General features: G+C 36.9%; 1 protein-coding gene across 1 annotated transcript in view; it reads left to right on the forward strand.

Moving 5' to 3' along the window:
* Positions 1-23,049, forward strand: part of Svep1 (sushi, von Willebrand factor type A, EGF and pentraxin domain containing 1) — a 176,936-nt gene that overhangs the window by 51,630 nt on the left and 102,257 nt on the right. Inside the window, exons 4-8 of the mRNA XM_063260974.1 lie at positions 1,675-1,833; positions 2,816-2,995; positions 10,541-10,720; positions 15,540-15,734; positions 17,555-17,673. Of these exons, the coding sequence (XP_063117044.1) occupies positions 1,675-1,833; positions 2,816-2,995; positions 10,541-10,720; positions 15,540-15,734; positions 17,555-17,673 (833 nt within the window). The remainder of the gene's footprint in view (positions 1-1,674; positions 1,834-2,815; positions 2,996-10,540; positions 10,721-15,539; positions 15,735-17,554; positions 17,674-23,049) is intronic.

Here is a 23,049-nt window from a genome sequence, read left to right on the forward strand (position 1 = left end):
ACCATGAATCAATCCCAATGTCCCACATTATATCCAGCCACCTCTGTGAAACCCCTACCTACCACATGAGGATCTGGGGGACAGCTAGCCACGAGCTATAAAAGTCACTATCACTATTATTATTTTAAAAATATCTTCTCTTTTTAAAATAGTTTTAAATTTATCCAGATCTCAAATTTTCTACTATATTTCATAGGCATATGCTATCTTTTTTGTTTTTAAATATATCAAAAATTTTAAGCATGATTATTTTTCTAATAATTATATCATGAATCTTACCTCTTAATATGAGTTTTTAATATTGCAAGTATACTATATGGATTTAGCTTCAGCATCCAAGAGATTTGGAATTGACACACAACTCACACAATGGTAAAGAACACGGCCTCTAGATTCAAGCTGAGTTCAAATCCCCCCTAACACCTACTCACTGTATAACTTCAGTGAGTTATTTAGAATTTTAGTGTTTTTCATCTATAAAGTGAAATTAATACTATTACTTCTATTACCTACTTCATAGGTTTTTAAAGAAGTTAAAAAGATAATGTTCACAAAACACATATAACCTTGGGATTTAACGAATGTTTTATGAATATTTAGCTCCGTTTAAAAAACTAGCTCTGTCACCTTCTAACTGAATTACTTTAGTTAAGGGTTATCTCTCTAAGCATCTGCTTTCTTGTCTTACAACAGATATAATACAATATTAGTGCATATATCTTTTAATAGCTTTTAATACTTTTATTAACATGTAAGGATTGAGATAATGTATGTACAATGTCACCACACAGGTGGGCATTCCTTACTTGTCACTTTTTTTAAATAGACAAATGGATCCTGGGAATATTTTACATTGAATTGGCATAACTGAGTACATATAGCCCCTTCCCTCCCTTTATTTATTATTAGATTTCTTGTTTTTGAGTTATTTTATAGATGTGTAGCCCCAGAGGGACGAAGTTACAAATTCACAGACACAGTGTCAATGGGAAGGGAAGATTTAACGCAAGGTCAGTTAGGTTCTGCTTTTAATCTTTTTTCCCCAGGAGACTGGAAAATGCAGGGTCTGTAGTTCTTTTTTCTTCAAAAGGCCTAGGTCTCATCAGTTGAATTAGTTCCGTTAAGTCTGCACTTTCTCCTCACCCTCTGTAAAGTGCTCTGAACGCAGACAAGGGGTCAAGCTGCTTTTTAGGTATCTACCGTGCGTCCTCTCTCCTCTCTGGGCAGCATTCGTGGGTGCACATGTGCATGCGTGCGTGTGTCTGAATGGTGGAGGAATTGCTGCACAAGGTAGTGGCGGTGAAATACAAGTAACATCACTTATAACAAGCTTTGTGTAATATATTGAGGACTAATGATTCCTTCTAGTCCCTTGCTGTATGTTGCTATTTGTAATTTCCCATAAATCAACCCAGACATGTCATGTCACATTGTATTGTGTTGGGATGGAAACTAACTGTGTGGCAGACATTGGACACTGGACACTTATTAACTGCTTATAACGAATTGCATCACTCCTTTTAAAAAATGTTTGATTCCATTCTTGCTTGAATTTTATTATTATTTCTATGAAAAGTTATTGTTTGGCTTTTCTCCCCGAGTTAGTTTCAAATATTTTGTTAACTTTTGATGGATGTGCCACATAGCACGGTCTCCCTGGCTGTCTGCCCACAGCTTGCCCATCAGGGACATACAAGCCCGAAGGTTCTCCAGGAGGTATCAGCACGTGCATCCCCTGTCCTGATGAAAACCACACCTCCCCACCTGGAAGCACATCCCCCGAAGACTGTGTCTGCAAGGAGGGGTACCGGGCATCTGGCCAGATGTGCGAAGGTAAGGCTCCCACCCCTGCAGGATATAGAAACATTGATCTCTGTGACAGAAATAGTAACGTTTATGTTCAATTCATTTAGAATGATCATTTAGTATTTCTTTCCCTCGTTATGTGGGAGGGTATTATTTGCTTTTATTACATAGCATTATTATTATTGAACACATACATATCTTGCTGAAGCAAAAATTGATCTGAAGCCTTATGACTAATCTAATCATGAGAAGAGAAAGAATTAGTCCTACAATGAAGAGAACTATTACAATTCTAACCGTAAACTTGAATAGCTAATGAACTTATATTGGCAGCAAATTCACGTTTAAAAGTTTTAACAAGTGTCCCAGGGAAAAGAATATAGCTCAGCGGCTCAGCACCTGACAGGCAAATGTGAGGTTGTGAGTTCAATTCCCAGTGCCAAACACCACCCCTCAAAAACCAAATAAATAAATTTTAAAAAGTATCCCAATATTATTCATGTCAATAACTGAATATATTTAAATACCATACAATATGTAAAAGAACCTGTGGGTCTTGGGCATTGTAACAAATATGCATTGCTATGTTTGTTTGTTTTTTGTTTCATACCATTTTAATAAGAAGTGAAAATACCTAATGACATAATGAAATAAGAACTTGGGTTGGAATATAGCTTACTCTTTAGCCTGTGTAAGCTCCTGGGTTCAATCTCCTGCAGCAACCTCCACAATAAAACTAGAAAATCTTGTATCTATGTATGTAGCAAAAACATTTTAAAGTTTAAAGATATTTAGTGGGTCTTTAAAATGTAATCTGAAATAAATACTTAACAATCATCAAATGTAAGGGTTATTCTTCTTAACATACTTTTAGAAATTCAAATGCTGTTAAATAGGAAAGGCATGGGAATTGAGAAGGTTGTGTAGCATATCCCCTTAGCAAAGCAAAGAAAGAAAATATTCCATAAATCCTGACCTTGCTTTTTAATTTTATTTCTATAAATGTTAGTTGTCCATTGCCCTGCCCTGAAGCCTCCTGAAAATGGTTACTTCATCCAAAATACTTGCAACAACCACTTCAATGCAGCCTGTGGGGTCCGCTGTCACCCTGGATTTGACCTCGTGGGAAGCAGCATCCTCCTGTGTCTACCTAATGGTTTGTGGTCCAGTTCAGAGAGCTCCTGCAGAGGTATGCAAACTGCCAGTTCATGTTGGTTACTGATTGTGTTGCTTGATTTAAATTCTAATGGACTGGTCAGTTCCTTGTTTCTTTTTTTATTTCATAAACCACAGACCACAGAAGTTATAGGAAACTTGAAGGCAGAACTGCTAAGTTCAATTGACTACATCATCATTAACTTTTGTATTCTTGTGATGAACATGCAAAGGAAAAGCCTACCAGGGCACTAAACAGACAGGTTACTCAAACCTCAAATTTCAAGAACCAAAACACAGTGCCAAGGACAGCAAGACATAGTGCCAACTTTGGGCATAGTCAAAGTGGAGGTGAGATGCCAACCCAGACTGTAGGACTTTGAGAACACACTAGTACCTTGCAAGAGAAGCAGGAGGCCAGCTGGACTATCTCTAGTCTTCACTTGGGGTGCTCAGAAAGTGGAGAATATGCTATGGTGAAATCCCCAGGAACCTAGAGAGGCCAAAAGAAAATGGACAATACCAGAGACAGGGCAGAAGTTCTAAAATCAAATACTGTAAAGAGAGCAGTGAATACAGCAGCCTCCTCCAGCATCTACTTAGCTACTTCTCGCAACTGTCACAGTTTTACAAGTAGCACAAGAAGGTGTTATAAATAGCACAGAAGGGAAAGTTTTCAAAGAAGAGTAACAGTAAAGCAAGCCAAAGACTTGAGGTCCTTCACCCAAGCCCCTGCATGTGAAGCTTCTTCATGCAGCAGGTCTTAGTTACTTTTCTTGTGGCTGAGACAAAATACTCAACACCTAAAGTTAAAGGGGGGAGGTTTGTTTAGCTCACAGTTTGTAGAAGTTTCAGTCCATAGTTGGCTGGCTCCAAGGCAGAGTGGTGCATGGCAGAGGAGAGAGTTCATGGTGGGCAGAGACAGCAGAAGCAACAAGGGACTTTAACAGTATCTTTCTGTCCCTTTTATACTGTATCTAAACTACCAGGATTAGGACAGTGGACCAATTTAGTAATCACATACTCAATCCTAGCATTGTACCATTGAATCAGTCACACCGTCCAGATCCATATACCCCTGAAAACGATCCACCTGTGACTCCATGAGAGTTTGAAGGAACATCTAAATACAAGCATAACAGCATGCAAATTAGGTACCTATTTGTATTTTTAAAATGACTTTCTGAAGTCATTTAGCTGTGAGTCCTGATTGGCTGGGTTGTCCACTGCTAATCCTTGTTCCCCCAATACATCCCTAGAGTTCATTAGCAACATTTTTCAAAACCACAAGTCACCCAGCTCACTGAATAAGGAATTCTGTTCTTCTGATCTTTTCTTGGATCCCACACTCGTAGAGGAAGCCCTCCCTCTCACCAGTCCAAGATCATTTGTAAAACCAGGAGATATCTATTGTTCTATCAGCTATTGATAGTTGGTCCAACTATAAATATTGTATTTGTATAAATCATGTCCTAATCCAGAGTTTTATCTATGCCTATAAAAAGTCAAGGAGAACTGAAGAGAATCAGCAGATGAAGGAAGCAAAGACACACAGAGGAGGGGTAGGGTAGAATCCCTGAGATTCAAAGGCAGTTAATCATTTTGCTAAAATAACACCCGCATTTCAAAGAATGGGAGAATTCTGAGTGTAAAAAGACAGACAGACAGACAGACAGACAGACAGAAAGGGAACCATTGATACAATAAGTGACATGATTAAAAGTCAAATGGATAAATTTAGAAAAACTAGCTCTAGAAATTTATCTGGTAGACTAAAATTTCAAACATTGCAGAATTATGAAATAAGTTATGGAAGGATCGTCACAGGTAATAACTTTTCTCATATTAAAAATGCAGAGAAAGGGTGCAATAGAAGACAAGCAGTAATAACAGATCAAAGAACATATGCCTAAGCTGAAATCTTGAAAATGAATATGTACAACCAAAATGTTTTGTATTCAATTTAAAATCACTTACCAAGTGCCAGAAAAAAAATTAAAAACAGACCAGTGTCTGGAAATGATCTTAGTGATATTTCTGAATACCCTAGAAAAATGGAAAACTGTGTCTGTTCTGTAGTTGGAAATAATATCATCACAAAAGAGAGGGTATCAGACTGGCTTTAGGGTTTATCGGCCATTTTAAATGTTAGAAGATAAGAGTGTATTTCTAAGGTTCTGAGGAAAAAGAATTAGATCCTAGATATCCAGTCTCGTACAAGCCACTCTTTACGGGAGCAGGCAAAGGAAAGGCAGTCACTGAAGCCATCAGCGTGGCCACGGCCCTCAGGAAGCCGCCCCTGCCTTGGCTCCTCCTAAACCGTTCGCTTCCTCCAAGCTCCTCAGCCTGCAGGGCAGCGTGAAGCCTGCGTGTGCGTGTCCACCCCAGCTTCTGTGTGTGGCAGGCACACAGGGAAACACGGTCACCGAGTATATTACGGCCTAAGAGGCTGATTTCAGTGATCAGACCTTACACAGTTTTGGAGGGGAGATTAAAAACAGAGCTGCAAAATAAAATTCCCAACAATGCAATCTGAGAAACCTAGTGTGAACTGCTGTTGGGGTAAAACTGCAAAGGGGAATTGGGCGATCCAGGAGAACCCTCCCCCGCGTGGCCACTCCCGTCTGGCTCCGCAGCAGGCTGGGAGTGGGAGGCTGGAGTTGGTCGACAGGGTTATAAGGCAGGACATGGAGCAGAGGCAAGAAGAGTCCTTCTGAAGGCCACTGAGCCTGTCCGCATCCGTCCATCCTTCAATCTGACCTGCTTCATTTCTGTCTCCCTAAATCAAGTACAGCTCCTTCTTTTGGCCAGCCTTAATGGGACCACAATAAGAGATTCTGACACACATTATACATGTGTGTGTGTGTGTGTGTGTGTGTGTGTGTGTGTGTGTGTGTGCGCTCATGTCATCCTCCATTAAAAAGTGTGATTGTTTTTTATGTAATTTCTATTGTTATCCTAATGCGCATAAAATAATTTTAATATGAGAAAAATGCTCTGGGATCATGAGTCTTGTTAAAACTCTGCAACATCAGCGCCAAAGCTGTAGCTTACAAGTACATAGAGGTGTCCTCAGGGAAGGGTCCCAGGTCCTTCTTCATTCATGGTTAATGGGTTTAGATACTTGAATTAATGGGTTTAGTTACTTGAGACACAGATATTCTTTGAAAACACACCATATTTCATCAGATCTAACCTCCTGTCTCACATTTTAATATCTCTGGAATTGAAATTTATTTTAAAATCATTGGCAATAAATCATTTCACTGATATTACTGTATTGGTAGCAGTGACCCTTAAAATAATGGTGTGTCTTATAATTGGAATGTGTGGGGTTCCGAGAAATATGGTGATTGGCTAAATCCCACCTTTGTTTCCAGGAGACTGGGGTATGGAGAAAGTAGTATTAGTACAGGTCTGATTCAGATCAATTATAAGAACAGAGAATAATTTCAGTTCAATGTCTTTATTTTTGGCGGGAAACTCTTCATAAGGGTGATTCATAAATGAAACGCACTGAAAATATAACACATTTCATGTTACTTGTTAATATTTCCAAACTGTTGAGTAGCAATTGATAGGCTTGATTCTTATTCCTCTCAGGCACACTTCATAAGGCACTTACAGTCATTTTTAATTTCATCTAAATTACACATTTGTCTCGAAGCCAGTAGGGATTCTTTTGTGGTTTCTTAATGATAATTAGCTAAAGCACAAAATCATAGAGTATTAAAATTTGTGATTCTTTGTTTCCCTGAGAGGATATTCAAAATATAAAACGTCTTCAAAGTTACTATAAGATTTTATTTATTTTCAGTACTAGGCATTATCACAAGTTGAAGACTAACAGCAGTATATGTCTAAGAAAAAGTCTGATATATTTAACATGAGAACCACAGCAAGTTCTGTTTCTCTTATTGTCTACCACATAGTAGATTATTTTTTTAGAAGACCCCATGACTGTGTTTGTTTTTAAGTTTTAAATATTATTTTCTAAACTTTTTAATGATACATAATAAGTATAAATATCAGTGAAGCACATTGTGATAATTAAACATATGTATGCTATGTGTAGTAACCAAATCAGGATAAGCCTGTATTTTATAAAAAGTACTACTTATATACTTAGGGATTGCTTGAACATAAATATAAATCAAGAGATATTTATTGAAAGATCTTTCAGCTTGTTAAAATAAGAAAATTTTAAATCGAGTGAAGTAAATAGTCATTAAAATAGTAATAAATGGTAAATGTTATAAAACATTATAAAATGTTTAATAAAATAAATAGAAATTATTGTTTATGCTTTGTTTTCCCTAAGGAGCAATAAGAGTTTATTAAAAACAATATTTGAGAAGTAGAATAATTTCCATCTGTTGGAGATGCCAGGTCTAATTTAATATCAGTTCTCCTGAGATGGTGCAAATCCAATTTGTCTCCTGTTTGAAAAGCTGTAACTATTTAAAAAATTTATTGAACCTAAAAGCAGCTGTTTAATATGTTCTCTAAATTTTATACATTCTTGATCATAGAAATTTGTCTAATTCATTTTTTAAGCTTACCCAGCATATAACATTGTATTACACATAATGGACATATTCAATAAAAGTAAAAATTAGGAAGGAAAAATGCCCATTTTTCATTAGCAGTTGGCTTCAATTCAAATTTTCCTTTGATTTGAGGAGGCTAGGACTTATGCCTTAAACTGTAATGTAATTCTTGAATTTTCTCTATATAGTAATCAATCCTAAATTTATGTTTAATATTCTCAGTATCTATCTTCTTTCAAGTAACCCAATGTGAATTGGCTCCTGGAGAATCAATTTTATCCATCATTTAAATTGTGTACATGCTTAAATATTTTGCCCCAACTTCCTTATTATTTTGAAGTTAATTTTTCATCATAAATAAATATATCTACATGTCTGTTATTTTAAAATGGCAAATGCACAAAAATAGAAAAACTAATACTATATCTCACCTAGAGTCCCAATAAAATTCTTGAATTCCAAGCACATTGATTTTAGGGATTGTTATATCATCTTCAGGCCTTTCATGTTGTTGTACAAGTTCTCTGTTGGAGAAAACTTAATTTGGTTCTTTTATAGGAGCTTTATTTTTGTTTGTTCTTGGTACAATATCTGATTCTGCAGAATATCTGTAAGCTATCAGAATGAATGTATGTGCCCATCACATGCAGCAGGCACCCGCTCTTTTTCCCTCTGTTTCTCTACTCATCACATCAGTATACATGCCATCTGACGGAAAGAGTACATTTTCCATCATCTGGACAGCATCCCCATTTCCCTGTTCCTTCCTCTTTTTTACTTCCCCCTTCTCCTATGTTCCCTTCCTCCCTGTCAAAAGACAAACTTACAACCAATTCAACTATAGATATAATTAGCTTTTGTTTCTGATTCATTTTTCAAATAAACCTCTATTCTGCAAAATAGAATGAACCTCCCCCCCAGGCAATGTCAGAACAAGGGGTTTTAAAAGGAAGAAACAGGGAGACAGAACAATGGGGAGAAGAAAAAACAGATTGGTTAACATTCGTTACCTCAGATTACTGTTTCATAATGATTAAAGCCGAGTTGAATTCCTTATTCAAGTAGATGGGGATTCTGTTTCCAGGAAAAACTTGTCTGTCTGGGAACCCTTAAAACTGTTTCCTTATGTGGCATTTAACATGAGTGACTCCAGCTGTGTTCGCTGTGATTTCTTGGGGTGTATAGCAGTGGCCTCCTGTAGTCTTGGTTAGCATCGCTGCTCTTTGATAACACTTTTCTGCCTGTATCACCCCACATACTTTTCCTCTTTCCTCTCCTTGCGCCTCCATTTACCCTTCTTCTCCAATGAAGACACCTCCCTGACCCCCAGACCGTGTCTATAACAGACAATGATTTTGACTGAAATAAAATGAAGTCATTCAAGAAAGAAGTTTAAGACATGAGGAAATTTACTGAAAATTTATCGTGTATTCCCGGGAGCAAGTACAGAGTCTATAGTTAGATTTGGAGCACAGCTGCATGAGAGAAACCTAATAGGTGAAGGATGAGCTTGGAGGCTGGGGCTTCCTAACAAAATTTCATGAACGGTGGTATAAGACATGATGAAATTGATAAAACCAGCTCTAAGATGCACTAGAGAATTTGGTGGAGTAGGCAGGAGCAGTTCAAGTTCCCCCTTGAATTTTCTCCGATGTACTTTTGAGGCAAGAGGGTCAGAAGTGGCAGAACTAGAAAACGGGTTTCTCCAGACACCCACCTTTGGAGGTGTTAGGGCTGGCTTAGCAATGGCGACATCTCCAGCATCCCAAGCTTAGTGGGTACCCTCCTAGCTGTACTCTCATGGTGGATACCCAGAGAATCAGGAAAAGAACCAATTCACTAGATGTGCCTGCTCACTACTGAGATCTGGGGAATGGGATCCTGTGTCATGTGCTCCACCCCTGCAAAGTGCACACAAGCCCCTGAGAGGAAAGATTTTTTTCCCCTAGGAAATTACCAAAGGAAAAGTGAGTGGAGGCTGCATTGAGAGAATTAGGACTTGTATATAGCTACTAGTATCAAATAGTCAAACAACAATGCTTTAACCCAATTAAAAGGTGTGTAGTTTTTCACCTAAAAGGACAATGGTATAGGACATGAAACCAGCTCTGATCTAAAGCTGGAGTGATAACGCCATTGTCACCAGAGCCTGAGATTTTTTTAATCTATTCTTAATGCATGATAATTTTCTATAAATATACTATAGTTTGCTAAGGTATAGATTCTCAAATCTGTATTTTGGGGGGAAAGGCAAAAAAGTACTATCTCCATTGAGAAGGTCCCCTTTATGAAACTTTCCAAAACCACACAACCGTAGCCCCTATCTCATTTGCTCTTATTAATTGTGATGGATGTGGAGAATCCTAATTTTACATCTGGCACATTACTATGCCAATTTTTTTTAAATCTGAGAAAATAGCTTCAGGAGAACATCTCAGTTTCTACCACAGCAACAAATAAGCAAACAAACACAGTGTCAGTACACAATCAAGATTAGCATCATGAGCTAGAATGTGTAGCATGGATGGGGGAAGAAAGAGGAGAAAAAGCTAAAAGGGTCACAATTGTGATCAGTTATTGGAATAATTGGAATTTCAGATTGCAGAAGTTGGACAGATTTACAGAGCCTGGGATCAGTATAAATAGCAGGACATGGCTCTGAGTTTTGAGAACTAATTTGACCCTGAACCTAAAACTCCAATTCTGGAAAATATTTCTTCCTTCCTGGTGGGTACATTGTCAGCCACCTCTAATCTACAGCCACCATGTCTATCTATGCACAGATCCCATAGACAGTTTGAGTTTCTCACTTAAGGATAGAGAATTAGACACAGTCCTAGCAATGCATTTTGATAAAAGCAAAGGCTTTTAATTAATCCGTGATACTACAGAATAATGGTGAGTTACTTATCACTTTCTGTTTTTAAGAACAGGAATTTTTTGCTTGTAATGTGATGTTATTACATTTAAAATTACTATTTTTATCCTTATTTAGTAAACCATGGTCTGATTGTTTGCATTTTGTACAGTGAGAACATGCCCCCATCTCCGCCAGCCCAAACATGGCCGCATAAGCTGTTCCACAAGGGACATGTCCTACAGGACAACTTGCTTGGTTACCTGTGATGAAGGGTACAGACTGGAAGGAAGCGCTAAACTTACCTGCCAAGGAAACTCCCATTGGGATGGAGGAGAACCCCGGTGTGTGGGTAAGAGCCCAGAAGGTGTGGGGCCTTGGGTGATTCATTTCTCCAGGTCTCTGCTTTTTCCAGTGATCTCTGAAGACCTAGAACTGAACATTGGTTAGTAATGAATGTGAATTTAAAAATCCACATAGATGTGTGATGTTGTAGATACATTGAAAAACCATGCTGCTTATTCCTCTCCACTGATAAAAAGACTTCTTTTCTGACTTAGTTTTCTAACTCAGTGAAATTTGCAGGTTCAGGTAACAATACATATTTTCCCTGAAGTGGAGGCCAATTCAGATGAATTTTTATTAAAAAAAAAATAATGCTACATGATCCTCTTACTTTGTTAAACATGATTTATTGCTGTCTTATTGAAAATGAAAGATCATGAACCAGAGAATTTTAAAGATCCTTTAATTTTTAAATAGGTATAAATAAAAATAACTGAATACTTGATTTAATAGTTAGGAACAGAATAAGTCCATGGAAAATTGAAAGACTCAGCAATTATTGTTTAAATAAAGAAAAACAAATTATAAAAGAAAGTAGGATGCAGTATAATATTAAAGAAGGAACTATTTAATAAATTAGTTTAAAATATAAGCAAAGAAAGTGTAAACAAAGAACTTCTCTGAGATGTTACAATAAAGTATATAGATGTCTGAAGCTTTTTAAAAATAAAATATTGTATGATCTTTAAATTATATATAAATGGACAGCTTTTAGTGTTTATGATTTCTAAGATGCAAATTTATAAATAATTCAAAAAAGCAAAAATTCAAATATACATTTACATATAAAAATAGAAAATGCTATTATAATATCAGTTATTCCTCTAAAGACGACTGAAGGATAATAAAAGAAAATTCTTTCAAACATTCAGAAAAGAAATTTCAAGCCAGATGCCTGGCCCAAATAATGGGAAACACTCCAATACCTATTATAGGAGTATTTATTTTGAGGTTGACATATTATCAACAAAAAATACACACAAATGTATGTGTAGTTATAATAGCAAATATACTAGACTAGCAATCCATGTTCAAAAAATGGTTTATGAAAATCAAGGAAAATTTATCTTGGACATACAAAAATGATTTGAAATTATCAATATAATAAGTTACTTCATTGTAACAAATGGGAAAAATTTAGTCACTTGGTAGAAAGCAAGAATGCATCATTATTATCAAAACACATTTTCATATATTTTAAGAAACTTGTATATATTGATATCTCAGACATCATTGAAAATGTCCATCTTAAACCTAAATTGCTTATGAAGAAACAAGACACAGTTTTATCAAATCTAGGAAAAAGAAAAAGATGCTCAGAATCATCCATGTTTTTTAGTATTGTTCTAAACTGCAGCCTTGATAATAAGCCATTAGATCAGAGATATTGAGATTCAAACTCATCATCATTACAGATTGTATATTTACTAGAAAAAGAAAGAATCTACCAAAAATCTGTGTTCATTAAATTCACAAAAATAGCCTATAAGCAGCTTTTTTATACAATAAGATAAATAATGAAAAGTCACATTCAAAAGATCTATATAAAATATCAGAACAACATTAAACAGAAGTGTGTAGAAACTGTATTTAAAAAGAAAATGTTACTGAAAGTCAAAAAAATAGAACATTTTAACATTCATATACAATTTTACTGAAATGTCAAGTAGTCTCCAAATATATGTAAAGGTAAAATTCAACCTCATTCAACAGCATGAAATGATATTTGCTTTTTATTCTCATTTTAGAATTTGGGAGTGATTCTAAGGTTTGTTAAAAAAAAAAACATTAGATGTGAGACCAGAAGGAATTCATGACCACCAAACCCACCCTACAAAGGATGCCAAAGAATATTCTAGAGAGAGATAAAAATGACCATGGTTCCATGAGCGCCAGCAGAGAGGGACCAGTGAGCAGGGCAGCGACTGAACAGAGGGGAAGAGTGGAGGGCCCATAGCAGGAGGACAGCATGGCAGAGATGAGCCAGTGCATGTCAGTCACATGGAGTTGGCCTCCGTTCACCAACAAAAAGAAACACAGGCAGAGTAGATTGAGAGACAGGATCTTTCCATACGCTACACTCTTGACTCAAGAGGAAATTCAGGGACTGAAGGTGAGAGAAGAAGTTGTGTTCCATGTGATGAGGATTCAGAAAAAAATGGGTAGCTAGCCCATCAACTGCAGAATGAGTAAGAAAGATGTGGTATTTTTATACAATGGAAAGCTACTCCATTATAAAGAAAGATAACCTCAAGGATCTTGTAGATAAATGGATGCATCTTGAGATTTTGAATGAAATGTTTTGGACTCTAAGGATGAACATTATGTTGTCTCCTTAGTATAAAAAACTGAAGGAGTTAGTAGGATCCAAAATGTACAATAAATATTGTGAAAGTGAAAAGGGAGAAAATGTCTATAGGGAAGGTAGTAGCCATTTTTAATTGCCTATTGTCTTGTTTTGAAGTCCTGTGTCATTTTTGTTTGGTTTGGTTTTATTCTATTTTGTTTGTCTGTTTTTATTTTGTTTGTTTGATTCTATTATATTTGATGGTATGAGCAGCCATTTTGAAGATAACAAGATATATTATGGTAACCATTGTTGATTTTCTGTTATCTTGTTTTGAAGTATCACTTTCATTATTTTGTTTTGATTAACTTTATTCTGTTTCATTTTGTTTGGTTTTATTCTCCTTAAAATTAAAAAATCAAATCAAATGAAAAACACTAAAGACTGGGCATGATGGTGCACACCTGTAATCCCAACACTGCACAGGCTGAGGTAGGAGGATCAGTGCAAGTTCAAGGCCAGCCTGGGCAACACAGTGAGTTCAAGCCAGCGTGAATTGCATAGTGAAACTCTTATCTCAAAAGACAAAAAATAAATAATTGCTAAAATAAGTTTGAAAATAATACTAATAGAGAGAAAGTAATTTTAACAGGTTTAAAAATACATTCTAGAGTTGTAAAAGCTAGAACTATGCAAAAATGACTGCAGATCAAGGTGACTTGAACAGATCCTGAAGCTTACAAATTTCTTGTGTTACTGAGAAAGTGTCACAGAGCAGTTGGGGAGAAAAAGATTAGTCTACTAGTCATATAGAAAATTTGACTAATTCCTTAGGAAAAATGAAACAAAATAAAATTTTTCTCATGTTCTTAATTCATGCAGCACACAGAAATAAATTATTCATAGACTTTAAAATATGCAGTAAAAAGTAATCATTAAAACTTAAGATATAAGCTAACATATATAAATGAATACTAACCAATCTTAGAACTTATTCATCATCAAAGCAGTGAAGATATTTAAGGAGAAAAAATTTGTAGATTAGATTGTATAAAAACTTAAATGTTCACCCAGAATACTATGAATAAGCAATGAAAAAGAAAATAAAATCTTCAACAATTTTGAGGGTCAAAGGGGTAATTTTCTTTCTCTGTGAAGGAGTAATTTTGAAGAAAAGATAATTGTGCCTGATTCATTGTTTGTGAATCACAAATTTGGATGCGATACTCCTCTTCATCAAAACAGGACAGGAAGTCTGAGCAGGCATATAACTCACGCTGCCAAAACAGAGGCAAACACACCTCTCAGGAAAAATGGCTGTTGTTGCTACAAAATGTTAAAAGAAATCAACTCAGAGAGAAAGACAGTGGTGGAATATTTAGGAACATCAGGATTTTCCTGCCACTTACCTGCTGAGTGACTTCAGAAAAGTTACTATTATGCTCAATACACGTGTTTGTTAATGACAATAATAATCTTTACTATGTAGAATTAAGTAAATGAATTAATATATGTGAAGCTTTTAGAATTATGCCCTGCACATAGTAGGCATCAAATACATGCTTGTTATTACTACATCGAAAATACAACTGAAGCTGTGAGCAGTGCTGCCAGTGGAATCTCTGCTACAACAGAGAACTGTGCCTGCATTATCTTAGGTTATCACATCTTACAGTAAGTCCTAGCCATGATTTTCCTCTCTGTCAGCATTTCACCTAGCTCATCTGCCACTCTTGGGGTATGTCAGGGATGGTGAACCTATGGCATACTTGCGGCAGTGGACTGTTTGCATCACTGAGAGCTTTATAAGGTTCACCACCACTGGTCTATGCTGAAGATACCAGTAAGGACAAAATAGTGATTTTAGAGAGGATATAAAAACTTCTCACTATGTGCTGTCTTCAAGATGGCACCCAAAAGCTCATAAAACAGAAATTTATTGAAGAATATATCACTCAAGTTTTGAAAAATAAGATCCAATTTATCATCTCATATTCCCAAATCATAAAATAGTATTCTGAAAACCAAATGAAAGTGCTCCCAGTAAATGACAAAAGTGGAGAGTAGCATTGATGAAAATACCAGAAGTGTTCCAAGATTTTGATTTCTTGACAAAAACCCCCCAGGTAACTAAAGAAGTATAGTTCAGTGTTATTTAACAACACATTATATAGTCTGGTGTGGTAGTGCACACCTATAATCCCAGTACTCAGAAGGCTGAGGGAGGAGGATTACTGTGGTTTGAGGCTATCCTGGGCTATGTAGTAAGTTCAAAAATAATCCTGTACTGCATAAAGAGACCCTAAAAGAAAGAAAGAAAGAAAGAAAGAAAGGAAGAAAGAAAGAAAGAAAGAAAGAAAGAAAGAAAGAAAGAAAGAAAGAAAGACACATCATATATATATAGTCTGTGTCATGTAGTTATTTAGTGTCTTGTGGCAATCTCAAGTCCGAAAAACTGTAATTTCCTTGAGTAAAGAGAATCTACGGCATTTCTATTATGTGGGAATGCACATAACATTCTCTTATCTCCCTATTTTAGAACGCCATTGTGCAGTCTTTCAGAAACCCAAAGGTGTCATCGTGTCCCCGCCCACCTGTGGCAAGCAGCCAGCCACACCAGGGATGTTGTGCCAGTTAAGCTGCCGCCCAGGATTCATCTTATCTGGAGCACGAGAAGTGAGATGCACCACTTCCGGAAAGTGGAGCGCCAGAGTCCAGACAGCTGTGTGCAAAGGTGCGTCTCCACACTGTCCAGGTTACATACCAGGTCTCTACACAGTGGCACGCGAGTGAGGTTAGGACCATGGTAAAATAGAAAGTGCTACTAGAATACGAGTTAGAGGGTCGTTCAAAATGATGGGTTTACAAAAGCTAATCACAAAATATGGAGCAGTAGCACAAGCATTAAAAAATAAGGGGAATTTCAGTGCTGCAAATCAGGTAAGTTTTCCATCAGAAAGTGAAAATTGTTGAGAAATTTCTGGTCCATATGAAACAAGTGAGACTAATTGATCTCTAATAATGAAATAAGTTCTCTGCACTTTGAAAGTTGCATCTGTCATATTCACTAGAGGATGTTTTCATTTTCCCTGTGATAAGAGAAGAATACTATTAAAATACTATTTATTAAAAAAAAAAACAAAAAAAGAGTTCTTAGAAGTACAAATATCACATCTTTAAGAGAAGAAGCCAAAAAATAAAACTAGTGAAATGGATGTTTTGGACGTATGTTAGTGATCTGAAGAAACAAATCCTTAAATCCAAAATGATCCCTGAGTATTGGGCTCGCACTGTTTGTGTCCTCCAAGAGAAATTTCTCAGATGCAAAATTAATGAGAGAATTTTATACACGTTTCCAAAGAGAAGGAGAAATTGTGCCTAATACACAAGAATCCGATACACTTCTTCACAGTTCTACTTTCCAGAAGAAAATGCAATAGTATCTACAAAATATGAAAATAAAATTAATATAAACTTTTATTTGCAAACCCAGTCAAGCTATGATTTAAGTTGAAAATGGAAATACATTCTTTTAGCTTTTCAGTTAATATGCTGATATGCATCTTAGCAAGGAAAAATTCTCCAGATATAAATGCCTCTCAGAAAAAAATAATTGAATAAAATTTTAAAGCAAGAAGATGTGAGATACAATGAAATCTATTTACATATACCTACCTGCAGATTACTCAATACATTATGCAATATAACTTAAAGGATATGCTAGATTATATAATGAGAACTTTATTGTAGCGCATGTGGCTTTGCATAATGTTAATACAGTTAATTATTTGTGGTGTAGTTTCACACTGGCTTTAATTTGTTGTTTGGTTTGGCAGTACATACTAGGAATATTAATTAATTCTTGACAGTCTCATTTTCACCAAGGTTTCTTTTTGTTGCAGTCAACATTTTTTTCTGTTTATTTGTTTCACTCAAAAATATTTACCAAGCTCTAATTATATGTCAAGCACTACATAAAACAGGGCAATAGGATGTATCCTGACTTGCAAAAAACGTACATTTTGTTGGAGGAGAAAACTCAACTTTGAAGTGAGTTTCATCATTGCAGAATATAGAGACCTGTGAGACCATGGGGAGTTGATACCCTAAAGGACCAGAAGAGTCAGAGATAGCTTCCCAAACTGAGAGTTAAACAGTGGTTATACAGGTAAAGGGAGACGAGGGCATTAACTGAGACAATTAAGAGAGTATACCCACGCCCGGTGCAGAAGAAGGCCGTGGGCAACCCATTCAGGATTCCTCCTGAAAATTCAGGAACTGTTGTTCTCCTCTTCTTATTTCCAACAAAACATTCTCAAACTAAAAAAAAAAAAAAAAAAAAAAAAAGACCATGGAACTTTTGGGGCCTGACAGTAGTCAATGTAGAGAACACGAGAATGAATTCTAGTAAGAAAAGTGTAGGACATGAGGCAGTAAGGGCCTCATAAGTCACTGGGATATAAAAAGTTAGTCACAAAGTATTAATGTCATCTCATTCTTAAATGACTTAATGCACAACAGGACCTTAACTGATCTGTGTGTTTTCTGGAGCAGACATGGAGCCTCCTCAAATCAACTGTCCTAAGGACATAGAAGCTCAGACTCAGAAGCAGCAAGATTCTGCTAACATTACCTGGCAAATTCCAACAGCTAAAGACAACTCGGGTGAAAAGGTAAAGTTTGTAGAAATATTCACAATCTTTTACAGATGGATACTGAACATAGTGTAAACATATGTGATCTTGAAGATTTATTACACTTTGGTAATTATAATACAGTATTCTCCATACACTCATAAATGTTAATGCCTCACTTGGTAGAAAAATGATCTCAGGTTGAAGTATTTAACTAGAAATTTCAGATGAAAATCTCTACAATGGAAAGCTCTCATTACACGGATTAGTTGTATTGCTGTTTCCGCTAAGATTACTTGAATAAAAATGCTTCACCCCTTATTAGAATTTGAAGGTCTTCTAAGAAAGAAAGATATCCTGGTTGTGGTGGTGTACAGCTGTAATTCCAGCATTCAGGAGGCTGAGGCAGGAGTATATGGCAAGTCGGAGGCCATCCTGGGCTATGTAGTGAGCTCAAGGGCCTCCTGATCTACACAGTAAAACCCTGTCACAAAAAAAAAAGAAAGAAAGAAAGAAAAGAAAAGAAAGGAAAGAAAAAAGAAAAGAAAGGAAAGGAAAGGAAAGAAAAAAGAAAAGAAATGAAAGGAAAGGAAAGAAAAAAGAAAAGGAAAGGAAAAAGATACGGAATCAACCTGAGTTACTTAGCGTTGTTATCTGTGCTTCTCCCGACCGGAACCTCCTATTTTGCCCTTCATTCCTTGGGCACAATTTATGTGGCTCAAATTATATCCAGTACCTGACTCCAAATTCACCAATATAGTCATCTATGTTTTTGTCACTAGACTCACATATTCCAACTTCTACAACAAGGATGGCTAGAAAAAAATTGAGAATTTGCTGTGAATGTAATCTAGCATGTGCATTCATTTTAGAAAAGTTCTACCCTGGTGATAGGAGTAGATATGGGAGGCAGATGCTCCAAGACATTACCTGCTTTAGCTTATAGGCTTCCGTGTACTCCACATGGTCATGGAAGATCAAGCAACTGCCTGCAAAATGGCTCATCCATTCTCTGTCCCGTATTTATAAACACAGTGATTGGGTACAAGTCTCCCATCCAGCTCAAACCGAGCCACACAGAAGAAGGGCAGCATTAGGAGGGTGCTGTAGGCTCCCTCTGCAGATTGTCAGCACATGGACTGTGTCTGAGGGCACTGGAGTGATGAGATTGCCCGAGATGGCTGTGCAGATTTTAAAAAGTGACGGAGATTAAAACCTGAGAAAGAGCATACTTAGGGAATGGGTAGATGAGACTCAGTGTGATGAGACATCAGGGAAGGGAAATACTAGAAACGGACGCCATCATGGAGCGAAGAAAGCTCTGCATTCCGAGCACTTGGTCACGTGTGTCCTATACTGGGCTACAGCTGAGTTCCAGCAGACTGAAAGATGTAGGTTGGATTCAGAATCCAGAGACTGAATACTGACCTTAGTGACATCTGTTTTAATAGAGTATGGGAACAACAGATCACAGTAGGTTAAGGAATGTAGAATTCTCTTCAAAGAAACCAGCTGTGGAGAAGAAAAAGGTGACAATTCCTGGAGAATGAGAGATTTGGTTTGTTTTCTAACATAAAGGATGTTCAAACATGACTAATCAATAACAAAGTAGACTTACTGAAACAGTATCATGACAATGGAGGAGAGAAAACTAATCAAATGTGGTCCTTCTGAAAGCGGAGAGGAGGGACAGCAGAGGCCAGGGAAAGTTCAAGCTGGACTTGAGAAGAACAATGTCTGTCATGCTCATTGTAGGGGGAAAATAGGAATAAAGGCAAAATTGGGTGACAAAAGATTGAGGGATCTTTTTATTTGATGGTTTTCTTTTTTTCCAAGGAATGTGATAAGCAAAATATTCTAGTAGATGTGTTGAATGGTTAAAACCATTTGTGAATCAAAACCACTATAAATCATTGAAGAAATGAGCACAGGCATCTAAGGCCACCTCATCTAAGTCCTCAATCCTGACAGAAATTATGAAAATAATGCAAAAACAAGGAAACAAATTGGAGGAAGACGCTGAGAATCAGCTTAGAATTTATCTGATTTTGTGGAGTGGGAGATGTTGAATCAACAAAACGCCCTCACCTGTAGGCTAAGCAGAAGGAAGATGGGGTGACCCCTGCACGTTGGTCACCTTCTTGGCCAGCGGGGCAGACAGCCTGAACTCAGGTTCCATGTCTCTGAAGACTCTGGGAGAGAATCCATTCTTTGCATTTTTCAGCTTCTAGAGGCCACCACATTTCTTGGGTTGTGGATGCATCACTCTGTGGTCTGTCTCCGTCACCACATTGTCTTCTCTCTCCGACCTCTATCTCCCTTTTATAATGAGCTTTGTAGTTACATTGTGTCCAGCTGCACCATTCAGGATAATCTCCACATCCGACAATTCTTAATTTAGTCATATATGCTACGCCCCTTTGCCCTGTAAGGTGACATAGTCACGGGTTCTAGGGATTAGGACACAACATCTTTGGGTATCATTATCCAGCACTACAATGGGGAAAATCTTGGATGTTCCTAAAGGTGATGAAACAGAAATGGAGGGAGCTAGTGGAGTTGGAGAAGCTAAATGTACAGGGAAAGGAGGAGACAATATTGTGTATGGCTCCTGGGCAGAAAATAGTGAATTGAAAGGACTACCCCAAGTGAGTTTGAGGAGTGTTGAAAACTTCTGAAAAAGTCATTCTGAGTAGATCAGGAAAATAGTAGGAATACTTGATAGTAGCATGGCTAGTAAAAAACCAGAAGATATAGTATGATTAGTGAATAGTATTAAAAGCCCTTTTGAGTTTGATGGTCATAAATTTGTAGAGAGATTACTCTGCACTATGGTATGAATTTCTTTATGAATTTTTTCAGTGTATGAGTCTCTGGTACAGGAAAAATGGAAGATAATTGGGTTTCTATAGAATACAGAATACTAAAAAAAAAAGAGAGGCAAGGTATTTTAGATTATTAGCAAAAAAAGGTTAATTGTAATAATAGACCATGAAATGTGAATTCAAAACAGAATAATCATGGAAAGGAAGGAACTAATGAGATTGCTGTAAATATCATCATACTAAGTCTTTGCTTTTATCTCCAATTATTTCCTAAGACAATTTTCAATAAAGGGAAATTTCTCAGTGGAAAAATAGGATGCTAAATTGCATGTATAATATGATCAAAACTATAACTGTGTGACTCATTTTGAACCAGCATCAGTAGAAAATAACTGTTTTTCCCTCATCACATGCTTTTGTTACTTTGGGATATGCAAACAGTTTTTCTCTGTAATTAAACCCACTTTTGTGGATAAAAAGAAGAATTTTGCTATCTAAATAAAAACTTGAATCTGGTGTCTACTTCAAAGATTTTGTTTTTCTCCTGCCTCCCAGAACTGGCCTGAGTGACTTGGGAAGAAGTTGTGGACACTGGTTTGCTTCTTCTGTGCCTCTCCATCCCTGCTGCAGGCATCTTTAGGGTCAGTGCATATGTGATAAGCAGACTAATGTCCACTGCTAAGATACCCTTGTCCTATTTCCCAGAACCTGTGAATATGTTTGCTCATATGGCAAAGGAACTTCACAGATATAAAATTTCGAGATAGGAAGATGAGCCTTTATTTTCCAAGTCAATACAATTTAATTATCTTAGTCCTTAAAAGAGGATTATAGGATTAGAGAGAAGTGAACTGAGAGGCTCTGCTGGGCACTGAAAGTTTTAGCAGCCATAGGAAGAGTCATTCAGCAGTTTGTAGAAGCTAGAAACATAAAGGAAACAGATGCAGCTCGGCTAATGTCTTCATTTTAATCCTGTAAGACATCAATGTCTCTCAACTATAGGACTGTTATGTTAAACTTTTGTTTTGCAAAACTGCAAAATTTATAAGAATTTATTATGATAACAATAGGAAACCAACACAGCTTGGAAAAGAGTATTTTTGAGGATGGTTTCGAATCTTGCATTTAGCTAAGGCTTGTTTTTTCTCTAAGCAATATTTTATAAACAATGCTCTAGTTTTCCCTGTATTTCTGATGTACTCTGAGATGCAGATAGTGGCTTTCTCATCTGGTTCATATATGGATTCTGCAGGAGACCTCCCAGGGACACACCCTCTTTCCCACAAAGTTCTCTGCTGTGGAGTTGCAAATTCGCTCTGCTCCAGGCCTTGTGATACAGCTCACAGCTTCTGAAGACCTCTGCAACAGGATATAGGCAAAATGACTCAGGCACGCCTCCCCTGCCCCTTTGGCCTGCCTGTCTTTATCATGCCTAAGAACAGAAGTGCAGCCTAACTCATGGCCCGAGCATTCCTCCTCCTGTGCTGCCTATACTGTTTGATCAAGCCTTCAGCATTCACCAGAGGTGAAGCAGGCATCTGTCTCTAAACTCCAAGGAAACTATCACACTAGCTCTCACTCACCACATGAGGGTGCATCTGTGGGTTTCTATGCCCAGCATGCATCTACCCTGGAAGTGGGAAGCTGGTCTCTGCTTTATGCAGGCACCCTGCTCTCCCAGTGTTCTCAGAGGGTCTGTCTGAAGCCCAGCTGCTTGATCTGAAGTGGTCATTTTCCCATGAAGGAGAGAGAGAGGAGGCCCGGCACTTTCCCCAAGTGAGTACTCCTATTCCATCAAAGTCTGTAAATGTGGCTCATGGTGAGTGCGGGGTACAGGACCATGTTGAAGGTCAACCTCTTTGTAACTCATTCATCAGCAGGGGCTCTCTTTATGCTATGGCATTACTTACCACACATATGCTTCAGTTTTGGCAACACAGCTGCAACTATGCATACAGAAGAATTTAAGTAAGGTTTTAAAACATACATAAACTAATAATTACCTAATTTTCTGTGGTGGAAAAAGCAAGAATATCTGTTGGGCCTCTCCCCAAATAAAATGAATAAATTATTCTCGTAACTTTTCAACTACTTTGGGTTTATTGATATACCCTGGGATCTTAATTCCAATTTGTTATTGAATAATTATTATATTTTGCTATATACATATATTTGTACAAATTATAATCTTTGATGTCTGTTTTATAGCCACATTTGTAACCATTTTTCATGCTAACTCTGTATTTATATAATTCTGAGTTTGCTGGCAATTCTATCATACTCTGACTTCTCCACTTGTAAGTTTTATTATGATTGAGCTCCTGTTTGGCGTGTTCAAATTTCTTTCATTCAGAAAAAATATATGCAGACGCACTATGTTTACTGAGCCTTTGTATGTACAAGAATGTCTTTTATGTCCAGACAGGCATTTAATGACTAAGAGAGTTTAATGAAAGTTTCTTAGCCTGCCCCTGCTTTTAGCATTGTCCCAGATAATGTGAGATTCTTCAATCATACATTAAATTATTTAAGATCTGTTTAGGTATTAATTATTCCTCATGGATTCTACTTAATACATCAACAGTCCCTT

Source organism: Cavia porcellus, unplaced genomic scaffold (assembly GCF_034190915.1).
Source record: "Cavia porcellus strain 051 isolate PalLab524CR breed Dunkin Hartley unplaced genomic scaffold, mCavPor4.1 scaffold_1, whole genome shotgun sequence".
Lineage (NCBI taxonomy): Eukaryota > Metazoa > Chordata > Mammalia > Rodentia > Caviidae > Cavia > Cavia porcellus.